The following is a 27480-nucleotide window of genomic DNA, read 5'->3' on the forward strand; positions in this document are numbered from 1 at the left end:
AAAAAGAAAAGGTATCCAGCTCAAATTAAAAATCTCTCGTCTTGATGTTCTAAGTGATTGTTTATCAGTGTCCCCTAATAATGTATAAATCTTGACACCTCTTGAAAGCCATAGGGAGATCTGCCAAGTACTTCAACATGATCAGGATTTCACCTAGCATTTTTTAGGTGCATCAGTAAACACTTCTTTCTCCATGTAATTTCAACAGTGGGATAATAATAATAAAGGATGTTTTGATCATTAAGGAAATATAAGGACATTAAAATTCAAACTCATCATTCTTGTCAGACTCGAATGGTCTGATGTGGCTTGAATGTCTGACTGGATATCACACTTATCCTAACTGATGAGTAATTAGTCTCAATGAGAAGAAAAGCTCTCAGTATATTAGGGAGTACTAAGGTAGAGCAATAATTAAAACACTGCATTAAAAATGAGTACCTGTAGGGGCATTTTGTACTTGTGCTGTTTTACTTTTGCAACTTTTCCTTCTTTTTCTGTGCATCAAGACCATGATATAAATAATAATGATGAAACTGAGCTACAGGTAGCAAACCTTGACAATTCTAAATTTGATTTTGCTAAACATGTAAAAATTGCTGATAGTAGTGCCAGAAAATGACAGTTTATTTTAAAGTTGTAAGATTAGACCCATGTCATGATTTGAATGGTGTTAATGGCAGCTTAACTATAGTGTTTGTGAGCTCATGTTTAGAGAAAGTGACAGATTAGTTTCACTGCATTCTGTTGGTGCTATATTTAGCTTTTTCTCCATAGCTTCTTGACATCAAAGAGACGGAACACCTCTTTTGTGCAATTAACAGAAGAGAAAAAGGTTGGTTTGAAGTCAAAACTGAAGAAAAGTCAGGATATACCCGATGGGTATGTTTTTGACTAAAGAAAAGAAAAAAATCTAATGAAAAAAGTCAACTCATTCAAACGTAAGCTTTTCACCAAGAATACCAGTTTTAACAATAACAAAAAAAGGGAAAAAAACCCAACAAATTCACAGGTCTCAGTTAGCATGACCTAGAAGTCAAGACATCATCAGACAGGAAGAATTGATTAGAATGACCTAGTAAATAGTCTTTTAGCCTTTGTGAGGAGCAGACCAAGATCCATTTCTCTACTGTGTCTAACAGACTCAATATGATTTTGCTTTGATGTACAATGAAAAGAAATTCTGACTTTGGCAGAGGCAATGGGGAGTACAAGAAGAAAATAAAATCCTTGACTTTTTTCTAGCCCTGGTTCAGCATTCAGCTTGTTGTTATGATACACAATAGGTTTATGACCTTAGTTAATCAACCAAATATTAAAGTCCATTAAACTTCAGGCCATTTCTAGGAATAGGAATTTCAATATGATACCATTTTATTATAAAATAATGTATGGCTTTGAAACATCATGGAAATAGCATTCCTTGCAACACTTCTAACAACTTCTAAACTATTTTGGGTCAAAATATGAAAACAATTTTCTTTTATTGTGGGGGCAGTCTCAAAAATTTTGCTTGAGTCTATATTTTTCTACATCTGACATTAATGGAGATAAACAAAGTTTTGAGAGTAGGGTTAACTTTTTTTGGATATTATCTGGTTAAATAATGTATTTTAAAATAAATAATGTGTGGGTGGAATGTTTAAATGTGCATATAATCTTAAGAAATATTTGTTCACATATGAGATAAGAGAAGAAGGATGCATATCCATATATCACTGTGGCTTCAAATCAGATTTTCTTCTGATTTCCAATAAATTCCTATGCTGTTTTCTGCCTTCATTGTGTTTGATTAGATAAATAAAGATTCCATTACAATCTTGTGTCATATAATGCTTAGGTAAATCAAGCTTTTTCGATCAATATGTTTCTGTGTGTAATTGTATGGTCTAAGGTTTCACAGATTTTATGTACCATATTGAAAGATTTTTTTTCTCTTTTGTGAGAAATTATAAACTATAGTCACAAAGCAAAGTATAGCATTCACATGTGGATATTTTTTTCATTGTCGTCATCTAGGAAATAGATTATTCCTGTTGTGTACTGTGATTCTCCTAGTTCAAGGAACAAAACTGCAGGTAGATATCCATAAAAACTTTTCAGTAATCAATACAATATATTTTAACTTCATTGATGCTGAACAGAGGAAGAATTCTTAGTGTGAAAGAAATGGTGCTAGGGTGTAACTATAGCTCAGAAACTTAGTAATGCCATATTTAAGATTGCAACTTGTAGACCTCTGGTTATCTTATAGACTTTCCTGTTTCTGGCAAATAAATAAAATTATATTTCTGTCTTTTGCAATTCACTTTTAGAGTCACAGACCAATAAAAATGTACTTGACTCTATCTAACTATCACTGAGGTGAATACAATGTTGTCTCAAAGTAGTATTGCTCTACATAGATTTTAAAGTAGAGGAAAATTCTATATATGGAAAAATAAAATTAGCCACATGACAGGCTGCAACCAAGAATTTAATACCAGATTTTATACAGGTAATTGTGTTCGCCTTTTAACGCTTTAATGATCTTAAAATTCAATGTAATTTTATGCTTTATAGTATATTTATTTCTTTTTCAGAATGACAAACTACTACCTTTCTTTATATCATACAAAAGTATTTGTCCATAAAAATAAGATGTTGCCATTTTATATTTCATAACATGCTTTCATCCAAAATCTCTAAAAAGAAAAGAGGACAGGAAATATTTTGTTGTTGATGAGTGCCAGCACCTGAAGGGTAAATAAGATAAAATAACTGAGAAAAGACCTTAACTTTAAAGGGAAATTCCCCTTTCAAAACAATAAAGAAAACAACAAGTAAAAAGGAAGCAATTTTTTTCCCCCTTTGTTCTTAAGGAGAAGGAGACTTTTTTATTGGTGTCACCAAATTTCATGAGTCCTGAGGTGATTGCATTAACCCAGCCAGGGTTAGGAAGGCCTGTGCTATGTCTTAGTGAGGATATAACTTAATAGAGTAAGCACACTAAGTTTATTCTTTTGAATAAAAAAATGTAACTTGGGATGTCCACTGGTTAACTCCGTTGAATTCAGTAGACTTTACACTGGTCAAAGCAGAGTAAAGAATTTTGTTTTAAATCTTCTTCAAATGGGTTAACTTTACATGGATTTTTTTAGTAGCACTCATAAAACCATACGCTTTTCAAGGCGCTTAGAAATCTCAAATTCAAATAAGCCTATTCAATTGTTATATGGTAGAAGGAAAGAGATGTTGGCATTCCAGTACAAGATGGGAGTGGTCACAATGTTTAACATACTTTTTAAGGAGCATTTGTTGCCTTTAGTTAGCTACTGGAGCTTTTCAGAAAGTCAAACAAATAAATAAAATGGGAAGTCTTTTTAAAAGGCCTTTCTAACTAATTTGCTCAAATAATTTCATAACCTTTTCAGGACAGAAAAAATATTTCTTATATTTTACACTATTTAGTCAGTAGAATATACTTTATGACATCAGGCTATGCAATATAAATAACACTCAAAGAAAGAATCTGAATCAGATTATAAGCTGTGAAAATGTAAAATCATGGTAACTTATGAAGAACATTATATAGGATATGTATTATGCAGACCATATGTATATACTGTAGTAACATCTGTCATCAAATGTAAAGTAAATGATTTCCACCTTTCTTTCTTACTGCATTAATATAATTAATAGGTAAGTGTATATAATGTAACAAAAAAATTAATTATTTTAGAACTGTGCAACAGAAAACATACATATGCAAGAGTTTTTATGGCATTAGACTAAAGCATATTTCTTTCCCTAGAAAACACACAAAAAAAAACCCCTAACATAGTTTCTTAACAGGGAAGCTTTTTGGTTTTTTACAGATATAGAAGGTAGAAAAGCAAGGGAATTGTGGTGTTTACTCTAAATCACATTTAAATCTCCTTTGAGTGTGATGTGTTAAAATCAGCATTTTTGACATCTTAATCCAGGTACATGAATTATCTTCCCACAAACAACAAGGAGTTTAATAAAAAACTGTTCTCTCAGCACCTTGCTGATTTAATACCTGCTTAACTCCTGCAGCATATCTCGCTCTCATTAAACTGCACACACATGGTTTATTTTCTATTTTTTTTAAATTTTTTATTGAAAATCATACATGTATGACTAAAAGTCATGGGCGATATCTTTCAGTTCCATTACAAAATCTGTCATATATATATATATATACACACTTATATATATATATTTAATACAACTAGAAGCAAATATACTGAATTATGAAACAATGATTGTCTACCAAAACGTAACTCAAGTTAAATATGTTGCAGATGATTAAAATTATTATATTTTCTCTGATGGAGCTGAAGGCCACTTTCACATAGTTAATTGATAATGCTGGGCTGCAAAAATTACAAAGCCTTAATGATAATTCCCATCTCCCAGCCTGGTGTCACCCATACATTAGGATTTTAGTACAAGGATCCTTCTTTCAGAAAGAAGTACTTTTAGAGTGAGCATCATCATCTGTGGAGTACCTTCTATTCAATCACAGTCCTGCGAACAATTCTGTGTGCCTCACAGTAGTTGCAGGCAAGTCAAGTCATCTCAAGTTAGGTACAAGCAAAAAAGTTTGCAGGAGCAGAGTCTAACTTAGGAACTCATTTAAAGATTATCTAAACCAAAACAATCTAAAATAATACTTAAAAACGTTATTTTACTTGAATATATGCCTTATTATCTAGTAATAAATCATGAAAGATGAAGTATAAATATTGTCAGAATCATAAAAAAGTTGTCTTATTCTAAGAAATCCTACTTCAAAATCATACAGTATTTTAACCAACAGCAGTTGTCCTTCTGTTTTGGCACTCCTGAACCAGCGTAGAAATTATGTATAGTGAGTTAACACCTTTGGGGAAAAATACCTATGTGCAGCAGGATCTAAAGATGATTTCTGGAGTTAATAGCATTACATTGCTTAACACAAGAAAGAAATTGAAGAGAGTCTTTTACTGTGATTCATCAGCAGCAAAAGAGAAGGGGAAGGAGAAAAGCAAGGTGTTTACAGTCTTTGAAGCACATAGCATGTTTAACCTTGAAAATTAAATCTTGCATTAAAGACACTCCAGCTACCTCTGTAGTCTTCTTTCCAAAAATTCAATGTACAAATATTTTATTTAAATGTCTCAGACTTTGTAATGGCTCAGAAGAACAACTGCATGTCCTTGTAGCTGCTCTCCTTTCTGAGAGATGAATGGCGGGTGAGATTGCTTTACTGTAATTTCTCCATTTCCATGCTTCATTTCCTACATTTATCCGAGACTGGAGAAAAATCAGCATGTTCTGACAAGTCTAATACCGTGAGGCAGTAAAATGGACCTGAATTTAGTGGAGATTGGAGCTCCAAAATAAATATAACACTTTATGTCAAATAATAATAAAAAAGGATAAATTCTCCTGTACAAATCAGAAGAGATAATAAAAAAATAGCAAATAGATAGCAACATCTTTTCTATACCTACATGGGCATCAAAAAACTTTTCAACCATAAGAATACCCCTCCATATTTCTCATTTTATGTGGTTTGTAAACTCCTCTAGTAAGTTGATGACAAACATTGTGGAATTTCTTGGCACAAACAGTAATTTTTCATAAAACTACCCAGAAAATTACAGACTTCTAATTAAATAACTCTGAGAACAAACAGGGAGAAGGAAAAAAATTATCTGCTGGGCTTTTGTTTGTTTTCATGTCTGTCCTTCTGCTTTTGGCCTAGCAAGCTGCATGCAACACTGTAAAGAAACACTGTTTAAAAAACCTTGCATCTGTAAATACTATATATTGTAATGTTGTATTGAATGATATATTATATTTGTAAATTTGTTTCTTCTTACACTTATCTCATACCAGAGACTGTGTTCTAGATACAGCAATACTGCGAAGGCATCTCCAGAGTGTCATTGGCTCATTGAGATCACAGTGCATAACATACCCTTGAAAGTGAGTTGCCTCTGCAGGTATCTGAGGGTTGCTATCTATTTGAACGTGGCCAAGCATTTCATTTTATCAAAAATGCCACCAAATGCTCATATTCTGTGTGGTCAGTGCAGTCCCTAGGACAAGTCTAATGAAGATATGTTCCACCAAGGCAAAAAAAACTAAAAGGTTAAAAATGGAGAAATATTTACAACTTTCTTCAGTCTGTAAGGTTGAGTTTTCTGTGTTAGTATTCTTCAGTGCATTTTCAGAGAAAGGTTCCAAGGCTATGAGTATAAGCAGTCTGGTCCAGTCCCATACATATCTGCCAGCCTTTTAAAGCGAGGGCCCCAGTCACTGAGGTAATCATAGTTCTGGTCAGAGTTTGAGCTGATCGAATCTAAAGAACTGAGCGACTCTGCCACTGAGCCGTTCCCCTCAAATGCATATGTCTGCAGGGAGTCATAGGGTGGTGCGCAGGGGTCCACATCAGCTTCTTTTAGTCTTTCCCAGATAAATTCCCTAAAAATGACATTATCTGGGATGCTTTTAAAAGTCGGTCTGCTCAAGAACTGAATCTCAGGTGTCACATCCCTTCTGGTCCTGGTGTCTCGGATAATGTTGAGGTTTCTCAGGGCAGCCATGTCAAAAGCCTCAGTGTCTTCTTCTCCACCACCCTCATCATCATACCTGACAATGTTCTCTCTGATATCTCTCTCTTCATCAAAAATAAGGGGCTCTTTTTTCCGTCGCCTCATGGTGACAATCAGCAAGACAAGAACTGGAACACAGAAAGACTGGAGTTTCAGCAATGCTAAATTTCCTCATATTTTTCCTAGTGGTGGAAGTACGCATTAATTTATATGGCAAAGACCCAAGGGAATAGCAGGCAATTTATGCAGTTAGATTTGAAACCTAGCAGGTTCTGAAGCAGCTTTTAAACCATAAGCTTTTTAGATGTTAAAGAATCTATTTCCAAAACCATTCTGGATTAACGTCTTCATCTCTAATTCTATATCTTATGCTGTCCACTAACCATAAATTTTAGGACTGGTTCAGTCTGACTATTACAATCTCACAGCCATGAAATAAAAAGAAAAGACCTTTTCCTGAACTCTTAATTGCCCAAGTGATAAAAACACATTCATAAAGTGACTGAATAGAATTTAACAACCATGGTTTGGGAAGTAACTGAATTAAAGTATATGGCCAATCTCTGCTGAAAAAAAAAAATTAAAAACTCTAGATTGGAGAAAACTGAATTGTTAAGCAATGTGTTAAATAAGACTGTCTTAGTTCATGGATTAAAAATATCTCTATATAAAACCTCACTTTCCTATAAAGTGCAAAGTACTGTACTTGAGGTTTATGAATTACACCAAAGGAGAAGTACTAGGGCTGGAGTTTATTGGATCAGCCAGTGCTAGAAATGTAATTATTTTTAAAATTCTAATCCTTAAATTTTCTTTCAGCTTGAAAGCTAATACTAAACTTCTGACAGCCAAAACAACTGGAGAAACTAACTCAAGGCTCCTCTTATTCAAATGCAGTTTTGGTAGAGAAACATCATTGCTGAAACGCAAAATATGGAACCAGTAATATGAATATTGCACCCATCTGTGGGACATGATAGAGTGCGAATCATCCTCCTAGAAGATGATTAATACTATATTGTAGCATCTGGATAACATTTGCTGAGTTAATGATACTCCTAGAAAATAGCAGGCATCACTATGACTGTAAAAATAACAGTATGTTGAAAAGTAAGTGTCATTCCACATTCAATTAATCTCTTCTGATTTTATGTCTATTTTCAATCTTAAGAATATGTGATTATATGCATTCATATATCTAAGATTTACAATCTTTAGTTACTGTACTTTGATATGCCCACTAAATGGTGTATAAACATCTGGAAAAGCAAAAGCTGATATAGATAAAATCAAGCTTGAGCTTCCCTAGGCAGTCTTAAAAGTGACCTCCATAAATTGTATGATGTAGGACTGCCATTCTTGAAAGCCTTTCTTTTCATGGAGGAATTTTTAAAATCAATATCAATCTAATCATCATGAGGCATGATTTAATATTGGGATCACTTGGTTACAATAAACCAGTCATTCAGAGACTGTACATGCAGAAAACTGTATCATATGTCTATAATACTATTTGGAATTGGCTAAAGCATAAGATTACTTTAAAGGTGGACTTACGGCAATTCTTTTTATTTTCCTTTGGAGCCATGTATGTCTAAAAATAAAACTGGAACAAGTTCAATTTTTTCTAAATTTTTTGACAAATGTATTCGGTAATATTTTTTCCCCTTTTTTCAGTAGCTACCAGGCACACATCTAATGATCTATCTACTAACAGATGCCTTGTGACGCTATATTACTGCAGCATCAGCATCACTCTCACTTTTTTGCCCCTGGCATCTCCCTGATTCATGCTTTATGAATTGAATTCAGAAACCACTATTTTGGGGCGTTTTGCTTTGAACAATATTTACATAAGCAGTTTGACAAGATAAGATTTTGACCTTTAAAGTGGCTTCTATGAAATTTCAAAACATTCTGATATTCGTATAATACAAAATGAGCTGTAATTATACAGCAGAGAACATAAAATTTTCATCATAGAGACAACAATTGCACTCCACTCTTAATGTTTTTCCTTATTGTAAAAGATATTTTAAAGTGAAAGACAAATTAGCTTGCTGACAGTACAAATATACATTTAAGCCAAGATTGTTATTGACATAACTTTTTAATTATTATTTTTAACATTTACTGCCACAATTTTTATTGCCATGTAAGCAAGCAGCTAATCATTTCTTTTACTCAAGTGTAAATGCATTTTTACACCACTGTCCATCTTAACATACTTCATTTTGAAAGTTAAATACCTGCTAATAAGTGAAAAATATGAAACTTGGTAGTCAGGTCTGCCTAAGGGTACAATAAAAATCAAGATACAATGAATGTTTTATATAGTATTCCTTGTACATCTCACGCTTGCTTGAAACCAAGAAAAATATGGAGTCTTTCTAAAGGTTAAATATTTTAGCATTTAGATGGCTTTATGACATTATTATTTTCTAGCCTTTCCAACAACAATGAACAATAAAGTTTAACCTCTAAATGAGCAAAGCTTTAGCTGCATTGCAGGAACTGCAGAGATGAATACAAGCCCAAAACAAATTTCACTGATACCTAAATCAAGTGCAAATGGTTTTAAAGCTTATGCATTTCTCATTAAGTCATAGTGGGGTGTTTTTTTCTTACATTTATCACAAAAGAAGAGATTAAGTCAGTAATTAGTGACTGGGTGAACATCTAGAAAACCTAATTTTATGCTTTTTAGAGAAGAAATAATATAATGGAAAAGCTTTGGGGACATACGTATTGCACAGTGAGGCCACTAGTTTGGCTCCATACTGGTACACCAAACTCATGCTAAAGAGAAGAATTGGCAATACTGATTTTGTATGTCATTTAACAAATAAATGAACCAATCATTATGAGAAGTAACTAATTATAAAGACTAAATAACCAGAACTAATAAAGGTAGATGTAAACTAACCTTTTTGTTCTGATTCACCTGAATCGTTAGAAATGTTGAGTTTGTTTAACAGGTACAATAGCCAAGAGAAAATGTCATTTGTGTTTATATTAGTTGTGATAATATGCAGTTTTACCCTTGTATCAGTATAGATGTAATGATAATATCAGTAGTTTCAGTTCACCAAGTCAGTCTTTAAACAAACACCTTTGAATACAAGAGTAGATTTTTGCTTTGCCATTTTGCAGTGTGCTTTATGGAATTATTATGAAATTTTCATTTTGGTATGATCTGGTAAAAAGTCAGGTTTAGGTCACCTGAGCATATTTCTCTGTTTCAGTATTGATCTTTCTTTTTGTACTCAAGGTAACTGCCACATAATTGTAAGGAAGCCATAAAAGCAGTGAGACTACCTGAGGGAGAAGACTACATGCAGAGCTATACAGTAAGGGACAGAGCTAAATCACAAGCATTATCATGCCTTGTGTACGCTACACCCCTAAGCCTGGCATTTACGACAGCAATAAGCCACTTCAGCTGCGAGCAAATCTGCATATTGGTTTATGACTTAGGTGTGTCATGATTCATAAAACTGAAGACTGGAGATCCTCAGCCACCTAAGCAGCACACTAATAACCTGTTTAGTTATAACTTGCAGTTGCCAGTACAGTCAGATGAGATTTGGGGATTACAGAGGCCAAGCCAGGAAACCTGCATTTAATTCCCAGTTAACAAGCTTCATATATAACTGTTGTTTAACCATTTTAGATTGATATTTGCAAAGTGACTGACCTTTAAATGTCCACACTGAGTGACCTTAATAAGCTCTATAACTTGCAGAAAAGAGCTTCTGCATTGCATACTCAACCACACTTTAAATGACTTAATTTGGATAGATTTATCACTTTTAAAACTGCAAGACCAAACCCCACGCATACTACATAGTCCCATTCTGTACACATTTTATCTATTTAGAGAATAAGATCCTTATGACTAGGGCTGTTTCTTCTTGTTTACTAATCACACAATTATGTGTGCTGATTTACTTGGTTTCTGTAGTTACTGTGATAATAATAACAAATTCCTCGTCTTTCAACTGAAAAAATAATAATTTAAATCTGTATTTGAAGTTTAATCAATGTATTATTAACTTGTAAACTCTAGTACCACACTAATAGGAGGCTTTCTTTAGTGTTTCTAAGAAAATAGGTGTTGTTTCTAAGAAAATAGATGGTAGGATCATATTCAGATGTATGAAAGATAAAAATAATGAAAAAGCATTATGTCAATCTAGCTTTCCATTGTTTCAATACAAAGAAAATCTTTAACCTCTTAAATATAATTAGGTTATCTACAGGTGAACATTCCTTTTTTGTGTGATTTTATGTACACATTTTATGCTAAACACTTGTTACAAAACCAATTATTATGTCTGGAAGATGCTAACTGAAAAACAAATTACCTTGAATTAAATTACCATATAATTTTCAGAGGAGTTAAAAAAATCCTACTTCTGTAAAAATTATGTACAGCCTAAAATGAATATAAACTAGCTTTTCATATGTTTTTTATAGAATAAGTTGCAAAAAGGGGGTTTTTTAGTATTATTCTTTAAAACATAACCTCACTGCAGAGTGAATAATTATAAAGCTGTTTTGACTAATTAACAAAGTAAGGGAAGTTTCCTGTGGATTAAAATTTAGAATTTAATCTCCATCAGTTGATATGAGGAGGGGAAAAGATTTTGGTAGAATGTTTTTAACTTTTAAAAATTATTTCAGTTTGAAAAAATAGATTACACCATGTTATATGCAATTATAATGAATTGGTATGATTTAGTTACGTTCTTCCTTCTTAGCATTAGTGAAAACCTTGTGCCTATCTAAAACTGATCGAGAAAAAATAATAACACTAAGAAATCCCACTGAGACAATCTGAGCCTTGGTCAAAACGAATCATTATTTATTAGACAAAGGGATGTATGGGGCAAGAACAAATATCAAAGTACATCATACTAACTTTAAGAAGATAAGAGCTTGTTAGGACTTCAAGATACTAGTGCCAGAATGCATGTATCCATGACATTTATGCAAATCTCATGCCTCCTCCGCTTTACAACTGGCACTCACATTAAGATGACATTGATGAATGTGACTGGATTTGCACTACGTATTAATCTTGGGTTAGAAAAAAATTTTGATCCTGTAGCCCTTCTCCTCTTTTCACTGATAAACTCTTACAAAAAGGTGCACCCCTTGGTCCCAGCCCTGGAACCACTTGCCCACAGCTGAAGCCTATTTTTTATGCTGTACTAGTAGATCTTCAAGGGTTTTTTTCTCAGGAATGGATATGAAAAGAAACAGGGGAAGGCGAAAGTTAATTCCTAGCAGTACAAATATTCAGTGGATCCCAGAAAATGTCTTCTAGGGACAAATGAGAAAAGAAGAAAGGCTCTGGGACCAGACAAGCAACAACACTTGACTGGGGTTTCACTGGGCAGCAGTGATGTTTAGGCATTTTTTCCTTGTGAAGACTGGCACCTGGCTGAGAACAAAACAGCAGCAGCGTACAGTACCAAAATGCAGGACTCAAAGCCAGGTTTAGCATACAAACACAGCCTAAACTGTGCCTGCAGCTTTGAACTGTACCCAAAAGGAACAGTTTAGATTAGAAGTGGTGACAGCATACAAACGTCTATTTGAATAAACAGTGGTGATGCATTCAGACAGCTGTATTTGGAAGTCCAATTTTTTGACAAATAAAACCAATGGTAAGATGGTCATATGCCAGATTCCTCTTCAGTGCACAGCCCATTATTCAAATACCATGTTCACAGAGCTTATCCTCAATTCTTTACCAAACGCTTGTTTGGCAAAGTCTAAAAATGACAGAACAAAAACTCAGGCTTCTTGATTCATTGATTGCATTTGAACCCTGTGTACTGAGTAGAATAAGCAAGTTATTGCCTGGTAACATGCTGTGTCTCCACTCAGTGCTCTTCTTTAAAACATGTGGCTCCTATTTACGAAAAGCTTATGCCCAGGCCAGGTTGCACTGTATCTACAGTAGTTTCTTATGTAATCTTCAGAAACCCCTTTTTATATATAACAGAAATGGTGACATTTCAATTTGGGATGGGGTGAACTGCTATTGGCACAGAACTTTTCTTCTTAAGTACATTGGACCAAAGTTTTATATCGGTGTTTTTCCACACCAAATGCCAATGATGTCAATGCCAGTTGATATGAGAGAATCTTTTGTATGTATTTTTGAACTCTACCATTTATCTTCATGTCCAAATAAAATTCATTTGGGTGTATAAATGGCCTATAAATGTTACTAGAAAAATTGTATTTAAAAAATGTTCATTAAAACTTTTCGCAATCATTCTCTTCTGTCTCTCCTTAAACCTAGGCCTAATCATGTGCTGAGTAAGTTTAAACAATCTTATGTTCTTAGGTTTTTTTGTAACACAGATAGAAAACTCTGGAAATGCCACCTCCTATACATAGCTATTGAATAATTTAATTGGGTTCATTGCAGAGGTAGTGATTTTTCTTATTCAGCAACAACAATGCAAGAGGATTGCCTTTTTTGAGTCCTTTAGAAATGTTTGTAGCAGAAGGGACATTTCCTTCTAATGGTTTACAGTGAGGTGAATCAAAGTCAGTAAGAAGAGAAATCTATATATTGTTGAAATACTGCCATGAACAGAAGTGTGGACAACAGTTTCTTGATTTGACCTATTCAAATTACTTGGATAACAGTGACAGATAAACCACCACTGGGATTATACCAACCTGAGGAAACTATGGTCCTACCCTTCCCCTTAGATTGATTTGTACAGCCAGGGAATAGAAAAATCTCTCCATTGATAATAACACTCAAGAATACTCATAAAAATAGTTATATCTCTGAAAAAGGGATGCACACTGATGCTGGTTATGCAGTGAGTATGCTAAACCAAATACTTCCATAAATGACATTGTCTATTTCTTAAATATTACATTTGATGCAAATAATCTTTTTTTCTTTTACTATTATTTCATATATACCTCTGGAGACAGCTTGACATAGAAACAAAGTATCCGAACTTGAAAATCCCAAACTAAAGGTTTTGTGTGGCTCATGATACAAAACGCTGATCTGCCTGGAATGTTAGGTGTCCCTGTTTAAAGAAATCAGGCTGGGGGTGGGGAGTGGGGGGGTAGGTGTTGAAGCTTACACACATATATATATCTATCTTTTGCTACTATATATTGAATGGAAAATAAGGGTAACAGGAAGAAGACGTACCTAGCAGTGTCAAGACACAAGCCAATATTGCTATCAGAGCTCCAGTGCTAAGTCCTGCAGGCAAGATATATGCTTCTGCATTGCACGTCTGAGCAATACCATCTGCATCACAATCACAGACTCTGATGGTGAGGGTATTAGTGCTACTAAGTGAAGGCGATCCACTGTCCACAATGAATATTGGCAAGTAGAAAACAGATTGTTCCTGTCTTCGGAACCCATTTCTTCTGGTTAATACCGTTGCAGTGTTATCTAGATAAAGGAATAAAAAGATAAATATAAAATACATGACCTTTCTAAAACACAAGCCTATAAATAATAGTCTTTCACTTAAAAGACTTTATAAACACATATATACTATTTCAACAATTTTATTTTTTCCTGGTCATATATTTTTGAAGCTGTAGAGATAGGATCAGCTGAGAAATGATACCCAACTAAAAAAAAATATTTCTATTTTCCAGGAAAGACTGTTTCAAAATTGTAGAGGTCTATTTGCTTTTAGTTAAGCACACAGCTCCACACTGTTGATAGATAGTTGAAGATGACATCATTATGAAAAAGCAAAAATTCACCTTTCAGTGTTCAGATTAAATATCTATATACCTGTTTCAGTTCTAATTTCCAAGGGTTTATTTCAATTATTCACAGATATAGATAACATATTAATGGAAGGGATGAACACACTAATAGGAGAGTAAGTTCTGAAGACCAATGAAATATTTTTTGAATGTAAAAAAAAATCCAGTTGGTGTGCAAATACAGGTAATGGCACATGTAACAAAGACATGTCCTTGTTTTCAGTCTCATCTGAGAGTCAAGATGACTAATATAATCAATCTAAAATGTGTGGTTCGAAGCTGCTCTGAGTTGAGTGATTAAAAAGTCCATGTGTTCCAGAAAATATGTGCAAAACTCACTGTGTTCAATACAGGTTGACAGCTCCTGAGAGGTAGGGAGTTACATCTCCTAGAATGTATAGAAAAGGTCGGTCGGTCGGTCTGTCTGTCTATCTGTCTTTTTATCTACCTATTTATAGACAGACATATCGATAGTCCTGTAAAGTTATCTTATTGTGTCATCTATTATGACCTATCTGGCAAAATATGCAAGCACTTCTTCATATAGCATCGTATGAGATATGCATGAAATCAATTAACATCAAAAGAGGCAGCTGTTGCTGTGTCTTGTACCTCCATTAATTTTACTGGCATTGCAAAAGTTCATTGTTACTTTTTCCAATTTTTAAGCTCTCTGGAAGAGCGCCTGTCTTTTCATTAAATACTTTACAGTACTTGTAACAATGTTAGATTTCTGAATAGAGTCTTACTCTAACACATTTTTATTGTTTTGATCATTATTACTATTACAGTTTTCAGTTTTGAACTGCAAGCTGCTCATATGAAGAAACTTAAGCATGTCAGTAACTATATGCAGGGTAAGGCAATAAATAATGTGTGAGAGAACTGTATTAGGTCACATTATACCTAGTGAATGTTGTTCAAAGTCTGTACAAAGAGTACCCTTTAGTCCACCATATGTCTGTTTTTCTTATTTTATTAATAAGGATGACTTTGTAGCTCTGGTTTAGTACAGATCTATAAAAGAGCAGTGCAAGAGTAACATAACATCTATTTAGTTCTATTTGCTTCAGCTAATAGCTAAGCTGACTGCTACATGCCCAGCTGCCATACTATGCAGTGCAACTAATGAGAACACTAATTAGAAGCACGTTCTCAGATATTTTAACTAATAGAAATGTGATGTCAATGGGAGCCTTTGCATAAGTCTTTGGGGAAACAGTCATAAGAAGTCTGTGTAAATATTGTAGGCAGCTTCCATTATCAAAAGCATTCTTCAGTAGGTGGTATACTTACTGAAAAGATGTGTTTTTCTAAAAAAAAAAAAAAGAAACTCTCTCTTGATTTACTGTGCACTCATTTTTTATGCCCTGAGTTATATTAATAAAACATGAATTCCTGGACATTTTTCAGTCACTGCCCCAAGGTAAAATCTAATTTAGATAAAAACCTATAAATACAAGGAAAAAATGTGAGAAGAGTGACTTCTGGGGGAAAAAAAAAAAAGAGGAAGAAAGACTTGAAGCTGCTCTCTTTAGCTCAAAGCTTTAAACAATTCAAACAACAGCTTAATTCCCTTGACAAATCTACAGATAAAATTATTTTGCAGGCTGATTGTACTTAATTTATGTCTTTACCAGACTAGAATTTTATGTAGGTCATAATCAGCATGATATAGTCAAAATTAAAAGTGTTAGTGGTGAGTATTTACCCAAACAAAATGTCCTTACCTTTGTTGTCCTGCAGCGTAAAATTGTGGTTATTTGCTGCCTCTGCTGTTAAACTGAAGTAGAACTGATGGCCATTTGGTGGGTCATCTTTGTCAATTGCACTGATTTTCTGGATGACCTGTTTTGACATACATTGGGGTTTCATTGTTTGGAACGGGAAATAGCATAAATACATGTACATTGTATAACCCCTCTATTACCTATCAAAGTATCAATCTCTCTTGAGTCCTGCTCATATGGGACTTTGTTTTTCTAATCTCCTAAGCATGTACAGACACTAATAAAACTAAAACGTGGCTCCACACTTTACTTTCCCTGTACCAACTTTATTGGCAAGAAGCAATGATCTTCAGGGCCTGTGAGAAAGTTAGGTGCTGTCATTCACCAGGGCAGGGAGTATAAACTGCATAGCAGTGGAAGAAGTGTATCTTCTGGATGGCCTTTAATGTAGTTATCAGTGGCTGCAATTAACATTGCATCATAAACTTTTGCAAGGAGAAGATTATGATTTTGAGCATTTAAACTCATTTAATTCTTTTTTAAAGAAATGAAAAAGAAAAAGCCAAGTCATAAGTATATTAATATTTTTGGTTTTTTCTTATAATCAGGATTTTTCTAATTTTGCTAAAATTTTGTCAAAATCTGTTTCTAGAAAAAGGTGTCACCATTGTTTACAATCCATAAAGAATGAATACTCAGAGATAACAGTTCTGACTAGATCACAGGGAAGACAAACAGGTGCTCCAATAAGAGCACACATATTCTGTGTTTCTCATGAATGAGAGCTCATAATAGTAGTGTTTTCTGTTGAGGATTTAAATTATGCTGTGATTTTGAAATATGCAATAAACAGTATCTGCCACAGGAAGCACAATGTTCTGGGAAAAGGCACAAAAGTGCAAAGCCTCCCAGGGAATACGTGGGATCTGTATGGGTGAAACATTGACTAGTTTTCTGGGAGACTGAAGGGAGAATGAGAGAATATATCTTTTTTCTGAGGTCTTACGAAGTAGAGAGGAAAAGTCTGAATATGGGAGAAACCAAGGATAAACAACACCAGATACATTTACCTGAGTCTAGGACTACTTGGAAGACATTTGGGGAGTTAAAAACACTGAAGAATTTGGTAGGGCCTTGTAGCCCATAGTTCCTAAGGGAAATAAAAGTGTGTAGTCATTTTAGGAATGGTAGGCCTTCAGTCTCAGAAAAACCTCCATGTTAAGACTTCCCACTTCCCAGTAAAATTAGGAGGAATGTCCTGGTTTCGGCTGGGATAGAGTTAGTTTTCTTCCTAGTAGCAGGCATAGTGCTGGGTTTTGGATTTAGTAGGAGAAGAATGCTGATAACACACTGATGGTTTAGTTGTTGCTAAGTACTGCTTATGCTAGTCAAGGACTTTTCAGCTTCACATGCTCTGCCAGGCGCACAAGAAACTGGGAGGGGGCACAGCCAGAATAGTTGATCCCAACTGACCAAAGGGCTATTCCATACCATATGATGTCATGCTCAGTATAGAAACTGGGGGGGGTTGGCCGGGAGCAGTGATCGCTGCTTGGAAACTGTCTGGGTATCGGTCGGCGGGTGGTGAGCAATTGCATTGTGCATCACTTGCTTTGTATATTATTATTTTTATTATCATTGTTGTATTGTTGTTATTGTCATTACTATTTTACTTTGTTTCAATTGCTGAGCTGTTCTTATCTCAACCCAGGAGTGTTTCTCACTCTTAGTCCTCCAGTTCTCTCCCCCATCCCATCGGGGTGGGGGGAGTGAGCGAGCGTCTGAGTGGTGCTTGGTTGCTGGCTGGGGCTAAACCATGACAAGGAAGTACACATTCTTAATATTATTTAAAATTAGGTGAGTTTAGCAAAATGCATCTGTTATGTCCGTAAGAAAACCAGAGATTTTAACTGTATCTTCAACATGTAATTTTTACACCTAAGTCTTTCTCTTCAGAGGTACAGTGGAGATGTTAGGGTTTGATGAATATTTGCTTGTGTTACACATCAAAGCATCATTTTTATTGCCATAAAGCTGTTTATATTTTATATTAAATCTGGCAGACTTTCATAAGGAAGAGCTGCCTGTCTGATAAAAACAAACTTAAAGAAACTATCAAGCCATACCTGACCAGGCTGAGCATTTTCACAGACAATTGTCTCATACTCCATGGCAAACTCAGGGGCATTGTCATTGATGTCAAGGATGGTGATGGCTACATAGCCTCTCCCAATCTGTGCTGGATTCTCTATAGGAAAAGAAGCCAACAAAACAATCAAGAAGAGCTCCTTGCTAGTTATTCTTTGGGTCAGTAGGTTTTTCATTTGCATTCTTCTTTTGCATATACTTGCCAAATCTATTGCAGTCCCTCCTAGAAAAACAAAGGAAGCTCTTGGCTTGATCTTCTGGACATAGTGGAAACAATGTTTATGTTTTCCAACCACTTCAATTAAACTCAGATTTTACTCTCAGGGATAAACTGAAAATCTAACTCACTAATCACAGCATTGAATTGCATCGTATGGAAGGATAAGAGCAAGATGATGTAAAACCATTGCCAAGGGGTATAGCTAGCCAGAACAGCATTATTCATATAAAGAACAGAATGGTTATTATGGTATAGATAAATTTTTGTTGTAATTCAGATTGATCAGGCTATTAAGAAGTTAAAAACAGAATTCCATCAGCTATGTATAACAAAAAAAGGAAGCAGTATTCCCAGGCAAAACCCAAAGTATTTAAAGTGCACACACAACTAAGTATTTAAACACTGTCATTAACATCTTGAACACCTTAAATATGAATCACATTCTTAAACTGATGCACATTTCTAGCTAAAATATGAATCTGTGTAGGGTCCAATGTCATCATTTAATCTTAAAAAGTAGATATTTTTGGATTAAGCATAAAGGACATCACTGTGTCCTATACTTATTTTACTAGATAACATTTCTATTTTGGAGCAGGGAAGAGAGAGATTGCATTATTTTTTTACCACAAGTGGTGATATTAGTGATAAAACAGTGCAGAATGGAAAACTGTACAAGCCTTCAAATATGTATCAATCTTTTTATAGGGTACTGCAACCACATTTTAGGAAATATTATCAGTATTTACAGCGATGCATCCAGATGTAGATCATGAAGTGTTTTGTTTTGGTTTTTATTCCACATGTGAAATACCAGAGGAGTAAGCAATTTTGACACTAACTTTTTCCTCTGCTAAGTTTATTGAAAACCAAGCAGACCATGAACATAAGTTAAAGCATTGTAAGGTCTTACTTGTGCTCCTAGACTCTCACTTGTGTCAGGTATGCCCCTTGGCTACCTTGTCAGTTTTGTTACTACCCAGGAAAATTTTGGTTTCCATGCTGGCTTCCTAGACCAAAATTCTGCTCCTGAGAATACAAGATAAATTCAGACACTAAATGATAAATGTTATTTTTCAGGTTAAATATTAAATTAACCTCACTGAAAGCAAGAAGTGAGGATTTTTAAAATAGCAGGTTAGAAAACTAATAACTCTTTTATTATCACAGCCCAACAGAATAGTAATAAGGATGAAATTTTAAGAAATAAATTTTTCAGCTATAAAGCCAAAAATATATAGTTTTTCACAGAATGTATTCAGAGCTGAACAAGTTTAGGTTTAAACTTGCATTAACAGAACTCTTGCATATGTTTGAACAGTTTGATTCTTCAACACTTTTAATCTTATACCAGAAAAGATACCAAGTACAAAATATCCTCTACAGTCTTACCTTAGAGTCAGGAAAGTGAAACCACACAAGCATTCATATCCCCTTTCCTTCGTACCTTTTGAGAATGCTGTGGCTGACCAACAGCAATCAGCTCTAAGTGACTGCCATTGCTAAGACAGGCTAACTGCTTTCCTCTGTGCTTCACATCACTTTTCCTCTAATGACACTTGGTTTCAGACTGCTGACTTAACATATTTCATCTTCCTTTGCACTTGTTTTTCAGAAGTCAAAAGACTTCACAAGGTATGAGACAAAGGAAAGAGCAAATACTTAATCTGTTGTATTTCTTAATTTTTATTGCATAGGTTTCTTTTATAGTGAGTAAAAAGTTATTTTTATCTGCCATGATTTGAAACTGTCATAATTTCTCTCAGTGCAGCTGATCACAAGCAAGCCTGAAGTTTTACACATAAACAGCCAATAAAATCTTTAAATTGTTACTTACGACTCTCCATAGCCAAAACTGTGATATTATGAACAGCATTAGTTTCCCTGTCCAAAGACTTGGCAGTTGTAATGACCCCACTGTTGGCATCAATATTGAAATACCTCTCCAGGTCTGTGTTTCGATCTATCGAGTACCTAGGTGAAGGATGAAAGAAAACTTTTGATTTATGTTCAATTACAGCTTGCAAAAATGTTTCATTGATTTCTTATTCGAGAGAAAGAGTTTCCACTGTTTCCCCTTTTTGAGCTTTGTTTTGTCCGGTTTCTCTGTGGCGTTCAGAGAAGCAAAGATGTATGCAAAGGCAAGAGAGTTAGAAAGCAACCTGTGCTGACAGTGGTGGGCTTTGTTCCCACAGTGCCCTCTTAAGTGAGGTTATAGGTATTCCCCTCTCTTTTCTTTCTTCCTCTCTCCAGTAAGGCAAACTTTCCTTTATTCATGGAATAGCATCCTCCTGAACCCCAGCTAAGGGGAAGGCGAACTGGCAGTTTGCTACTTGGCCGTACCAGCCGGGCGCTGCTCCCGTGGGGGCTGGCAGTCTGAGCACAAAGCTTTCTATCACCAGCAGAAAAGCCCCTGAGTCACCCAGAGCTGCAGGGGCAGGGAAGAAAAGAGAGATGATGCAGAGTAGGTCAAGGGATTGCATATCATCACTGTCAGCTCCCAGTGCTTTACTGTCATTAGACAAACAGAGGCTCATGCCCTTAACTCCTTGGCCTAACATATCTTTTACCTCCAAATTTGTTTTAGGAAGGGGAAATGAGCTCCTTAGCAAACAGAAAATCACATAAGGGAAAAGGTCAAAATGCTTGTGGGTGTTTTGCTTATAACCCTTTTGAGAGAAAGGGACAGTTGATTAGGCAGATTTAGATTTACAACTGGAATATTCTTGACGTTCGATTTAATATTGGGTCAATTCTTGCACTCTCACTTAGATCAAGTATGTACTCCAGAGCACTTCCCTACAGTCAGGATTAATTAAAATGTCTGAATCAGACCAAGTATGATCATTACAATTACTGTCATGCTGATGATATATTACAGTACTGATATAACATTAAGCAAACCCTTGGAACAATGTGGAAGGGAAGAATTATGGAAGATAGTTAAAAAATGGGACTTCCCAGATATAATGGTCTTATGACACTATTTGTTTGTTCTGTGTTGTAATGTACCAGCTTTTACTTTGTTGTATTACTGTGTTTTTATCTATCCCTCTTGGCTGCAAAATCTTAGAGCAGAGTCTTGTTACATAATTAGAATTGTTTTACCGTATTATGTCACTGTGAGAGAGAGAACGGAGTAGAGTTGTAACTAACACCAGTTTTCATGGATTAAGGCTCTCACTCTTTCACTTCCACCTCCCCCCCCCCCCCCATTTTATGTTAACTATAGTTCATTTTTTACTTTATTTCATGCCAGCACTGTTGTTTATTTGGTCAGCAGTGCTCTTCAGCTGTTTTGTGGCTGGCAAGCTTCCCCATGAGACTATGCCTGTCACCTCCACTATGTAGTCAACCTTGGCAGGCCCCGTAGCAGGGATCCAATCTCCTGCCAGCCCTTAGATTTCTCAATTATTAACAGTCTCACTATGCAATTTGAAGAGCCAAAACCAAAAAAATAGTAAGGAAAATACATAGTAAGAAAGAGAGGGAAGGAGAAGGAGAAGGAGACAGGTGAGAAAGACAGAAAAAGGAAAAGAAAGCAAGGAAGCAATAAAAGAAAGCAATAAGAAGGAGGGAAGGAGAGAGGGAAGGAAGGAAAGAAAGGAAGGAAAGGAAGGAAGTAAAGGAAGGAAAAGAAAGAAAGGAAGGAAAGGGAGGAAAGGGAGGAAAGGGAGGAAGGGAGGAAGGGAGGAAGGGAGGAAGGCAAGTGAACAAGTTATATAAATTAGACAACAGATTCTTATGAAAGAAGAAGAAAAATTATTTTTATGCATAGGAAGCAAGCAGTTTACCGTCACTTATTTACAAAGGTTGTATCCACACTCAAATTCTAAAAAAAATATTTTAAATACTTTTAATCCTTTAATTCCTTGCAGCCATTAATACTTGAAAATCTTTGATCTGCAGGAGTTTTAAATCCTTTATTTAAGCTAGTTCAAACATCAATAGTTCTCTGGTCCACGCAAGATAACCTCTTATTTTCAAAATATTTCTTACTTCCCCCTCCTCCTCCCCCCAGTATTTTCAAGGTTTTAATTGTCTCTGATCTTGTAATTTCAACATTTTCTGAATTATAACAAATCTAATTTTTAATCAATATCAATATAATCCAATGTCTGGAATTTGGAATGCTTATTTATAGATTAATAATTTAAACTTCTTAAATAGATCACAAAAAGTACTATGCATTAATCCTCCTTAACATAGTCTAATTTTAGGTGAATCTGGCTCTGATGTACATCACAGCAGATGCAGGACAGCTTAAATTATATGATCTGTCAGTCCCCCCAACAATGTACATAGCAGGTTCACAAGCATACAGATAAACCCTCACTATTGCTCTTTTTCCTCCATCTCAAATTCCAAACAACTTTGAAGCAGAAGAAATCTTCAAGACGTTACTTAAACTGGTTTATGCTGGAATTCTAAAAATTAATCAGATCAAGGCAAATAAACTCATCCTTATGTTTAAACAGGAGTCAAAAGCATTCTGAGCATGGACTGCATTTATGGAACTGGATTTAATCCTACTCTACATGACTCTGCTAAACCAGATATTATACACCAGATGCTAACATCAGTGCCAGAAAACACTGCCACAGCAAAGAAAGAGCTCAGCAAAGATAAATTTCACAAATGAATCCATGCCAACCATCCATCTAGGACTTGTTTATACATGATAGGAATCAGCTATTTTGAATATGTTGCAAATGTGTAACGAGAGAGAGAGAGAACACTTACGTCACCTCTAGGAGTGAAACATATGCTTTATTTCTACAACTTTTGATTGCTGCTTTAGAAATTACAGAGCTACACTAGAGTCCCAACTTCATCTTCTATGCATGAAAGTAAAAATTTAACATCACCAAAAAAGGTGACATCCAATTGAGTTCTGTAGCTGTGAAGTTCTTTTCTATGTATGCCCTAAATGAACAATAACAAATGAAACTTAGCACTAACTTTTAATTGTGAGTGTGTTCCTCCTCCTGCAGTTAAGTTCACAAAATTCCTGAGTCAGAAGTATTACCCTTTAGATCCTTTGCATGTTCCTTTGACAATTAATATTACTACTCTGCATAAGAAAAGTAGCAAGTAACTCAGTACTGGTTTAACTTAAGTGGTAAGTCTTTGTCCTTGAGCTTTGGCCTTTAGATACAGGCAAACATAAGATCAATACTTTGTGTTTTCTTATGGTTTCTTTATGATCCTGGACATTAGACTGTGGAAGACCTGCAGGTACCTCACACACTGGAGACAAAGGAAGAGGCCCTTGACAGTTTTCAGGCATCTCTAGTGTTCATACCTCTTCTCATTTGAATGGAAGATATTTGGCTGCAGCAGAATTTACAAAAACCAAAAGATTATTGCCTTTAACCACACTGACTAGGACAGGACATGTCTTGTCCTATCCATTTCTCTCACATAAAGAGTTTTTTCCTAATGTTTTCGGGGTTTTTTTCTGTGGGACCTCACCTCTGGTTTATCATGCTAATTGCTATTACATTCCTGTGCATTGTGCACTCAGAACATGAATCATTATACACACACACATATATGTATATATAATTTTTTTTATATATATATATTGGTCCTGGTTGATTTAAGAGAATGTAACCTGTTATAGACAATAATAGACTCTTCCTAAACTTAGAGAGAAATAAATATGAGTAACATGTTGAGTTTTTTTTTTCTTTGGAATCCTGAAATTATATCTTCTCTTCTCTTCTTTGTTTTACAGAGATTTAAATATATTATTTTTTTCAAAGGTTCCATAGTTCAGGAGTATAAAAGTCAAAATATGTGAACTCTTAGAACATCTCAATCTCCCTCTGCAAGGGAAGAAAGCTAACTAATTTATTTCAGTGTAACCAACAACAAAATGAACAACTTCAATACAAAGGCTAAATAAATAAACAATTACCTGACAGGACTATTTGAGGCATCTGGATCATGAGCCGCTACAGTTCCAATGACAGTGCCAACCTTTGCTGCTTCAGACACCACCATGGAGTACAAACGTGAAGTAAACACAGGTGGCTCATCAACATCTTCTACGATTATTTTCACTGTTGTCATGTCACTGAAGGGTCCCAGACTCAGGAAGCGAGGGTCAACATGCATATTGGCTGCTTCTATCCTCAGGGTGTAGCTTGTCTTAGCTTCAAAATCCAGCTCCTATACAGGTAATGTTATTTGGAAATTTAATTATCCGGTGACGTTGCTGCAAAACTGTTTCACTTATAACTGTCAGTAAGTACAAAATGAAATTTGACATTTGGATCCAACTAGCACTTTTGATTGGCAAAGCATAGTTGATGGCTCATTTTCTAGCTTTCTCAAAACACTATTTGCAGTGTCGCACTAGCGAATATCCCTCAATGACTTTCGTGGTAAAGGTAGTTCTACCCTGTGAGTGAAACAGGAATTCTGAATTAACGGCAAAACTTCCTGTGACTTCTGTGAGGACCAAATTGTTCCCCATTATTTCATCACTGTGAATGAATATTTCTTTTGTCTTATTTATATTTTATCTAAGGTAATGTCAAATACAATGTGTCATACTACCCAGACATAAGTACTCAATATAATATTCACTGGTGAAAACACCTCATTCAGAAAATTGTGGGGTTTTGGTTTGTTTTTTTTTTTTTTTTTTTTTTTGCATGACATCGGGATTGACTAATCAATTATTAATCCAAACTCTGTAAAAATTTATGTAGAAAATGTGGCAATCTGTTAAACTACATTGTTTATATGACAGTATTTGGCACTGAGATGCAGCCTGGAGATTGCTTTGTTTTCTTTTGCTTATTAAACAAAATGCACATTAATTTTTTCCACCTTCATTCTGCTTTAATTTTCTTTGATGGAAGTATAGTTTCTTTTGGAATAAATACTGCATTAGAATTAAAAATTACCACCTACAGCTAGTGGGATATCTGTGATCTGGAGGACAGCCCTGTAAAGAAAATTATTTTAGAGGCAAAAAAGCATCTTACCTCACAGGCAATTATTGAAAGAAAACACCATGTTAATATTAGCACCATTTACCCTATATCAATAGTCTTAGTTTGTCAGCTTGCAGCAAATGTCCAGTTACCTATTCCTTTGTAATTCCAAGTTTAATCATTAAGAACAGCAACAAAAGGCCCAAACGTTTCTAAAACTGCAGTCTGGTTACTCAACTATCTTTTCAAACCACAATTCCAAGTGTATAAAACAGATTAAAAAAGGTTTTCCTCAGTTCTGATTCTGAATATGTCATAGGGATCTGAAATGTGCTTGCAAAAGAAACTGACAGCATCTGCAAAACATTCCTATACTCACTCAGAGGAGCAGCACAGCATGTGTGTCAACACATATCTGTTGACCTACAAATGCAAGGGTCTAAGTTCTCCATTGAGTTACAGTAGGATGAATCCCAAATGAGCATCTTAAAGTCAGCAATTATGCTGACATTACAATACAGTTATAAACAATCTAGGTTTAAAATGAAAAATGAATTACAACACATCACACTCAGAAAGGCACTGAGCTTTTATAAACTCTATGTGGCAGCAAAAGTCTTCTCCAAATGGGAATACATGTGATCCTCATTGTCTCATGGGAAGCAGTCCTCCATGAACTTCTCCAATGTGGGTCCTTCCCACGGGCTACTGTTCTTCATGAACTGCTCCAGCGTGGGTCCCTTCCACGGGGTGCAGTCCTTCAGGAGCAGACTGCTCCAGCGTGGGTCCCCCACAGGGTCACAAGTCCTGCCAGAAAACCTGCTCCAGCCTGGGCTCCTCTCTCTCTCCATGGGTCCACAGGTGCTGCCAAGAGCCTGCTCCAGCACAGGCTTCCCATGGGGTCACAGCCTCCTTTGGGCACATCCACCTGCTCCGGCGTGGGGCCCTCCCCGGGCTGCAGGTGGATATCTGCTCCACCATGGACCTCCATGGGCTGCAGGGGCACAGCTGCCTCACCATGGGCTGCACCAGGGGCTGCAGGGGAATCTCTGCTCTGGTGCCTGGAGCACCTCCTCCCCCTCCTTCTTCACTGGCCTTGGTGTCTGCAGAGTCATTCCTCTCACATATGCTCACTCCTCTCCCCAGCTGCAGTTGTGCAGGGTTTTTTCCCCCCTTCTTAAATATATTATCCCAGAGGTCCTACCACTATCGCTGATTGGCTCGTCCTTGGCCAGCAGCGGGTCTGTCTTGGAGCCGGCTGGCATTGGCTCTGTTGGACATGGGGGAAGCTTCTAGTAGCTTCCCACAGAAGCCAGCCCTGTAGCCCCTTCCACTACCAAAACCTTGCCACAGAAACCCAATACACTTATGTTATGCAAGCGTTTACTTCTTGCACTGATTCAGAGCTGTAGTATCTGTAGCTCTCCAAACACAGATATGCCATAAAGGAAAGGTTTTCTGGATACTGGTCACTATACTGCATACAACTGGTCAGTATTTATTACTAAAGCATGTTTAACTGTTTTTAATTTTAATTTTGGTTTTAAATTTAAAGTACAATATGTGTGCTATGAAACAAACCTCACAGCCATAATGCAAATGTAATGTGGTGCTAGGATGATGAAAAATGTCTCAGAAACTATATTACATGGTGATAACAATTAAGCAACTGGTACGACCAGATGAATGGCAAGGTTATGGAGAAGACAACCAAACACACAAATATCTTAAGACTTCCCATTTTCCAATAAAAGTCTCATATTAACTAAAGAAATGATAACCTGAAGCATGTCAAAGACAAAAGGCTGAGTCTTGTTGAACTGAAAAAAAAAAAGCGAACCTTTAACAGTCTATTTTCAGTCAGAATGTACAAAAATGTGTAGCAGAGAAGGGAAGGCTAATGCATTCTCATTAATCAGTGATATCTGTTGAAACTGCATGATTAAGATTATGCAATACTTAATCAAACACGTGGAAACATATGAGACTGCAGACAAGACAGCTTCTTATGATATACTAAAAGATTATGAAAATTCTGATTT

The 27480-nt window shown here is 35.6% G+C and overlaps 1 protein-coding gene across 2 annotated transcripts in view; it reads right to left on the reverse strand.

The window, feature by feature from the left end:
* Positions 1–6242: 6242 nt before the first annotated feature.
* The window catches only part of CDH7 (cadherin 7), a 68445-nt gene continuing 47207 nt past the window's right edge, over positions 6243–27480 (reverse strand). Inside the window, exons 6-11 of one of the 2 annotated variants that reach the window (XM_075706306.1) lie at positions 24412–24665; positions 20326–20462; positions 18247–18368; positions 16121–16238; positions 13810–14061; positions 6243–6736 (exon numbers count right to left, since the gene is read on the reverse strand). In XM_075706306.1, coding sequence (XP_075562421.1) covers positions 6243–6736; positions 13810–14061; positions 16121–16238; positions 18247–18368; positions 20326–20462; positions 24412–24665 — 1377 coding nt within the window. Of the gene's footprint in view, positions 6737–13809; positions 14062–14734; positions 14779–16120; positions 16239–18246; positions 18369–20325; positions 20463–24411; positions 24666–27480 lie in introns of those variants that run through there. The other variant, XM_075706307.1, reaches the window with a different exon arrangement.

This window comes from Pelecanus crispus, chromosome 2 (genome assembly GCF_030463565.1).
Source record: "Pelecanus crispus isolate bPelCri1 chromosome 2, bPelCri1.pri, whole genome shotgun sequence".
In the NCBI taxonomy this organism is placed as follows: Eukaryota; Metazoa; Chordata; class Aves; order Pelecaniformes; family Pelecanidae; genus Pelecanus; species Pelecanus crispus.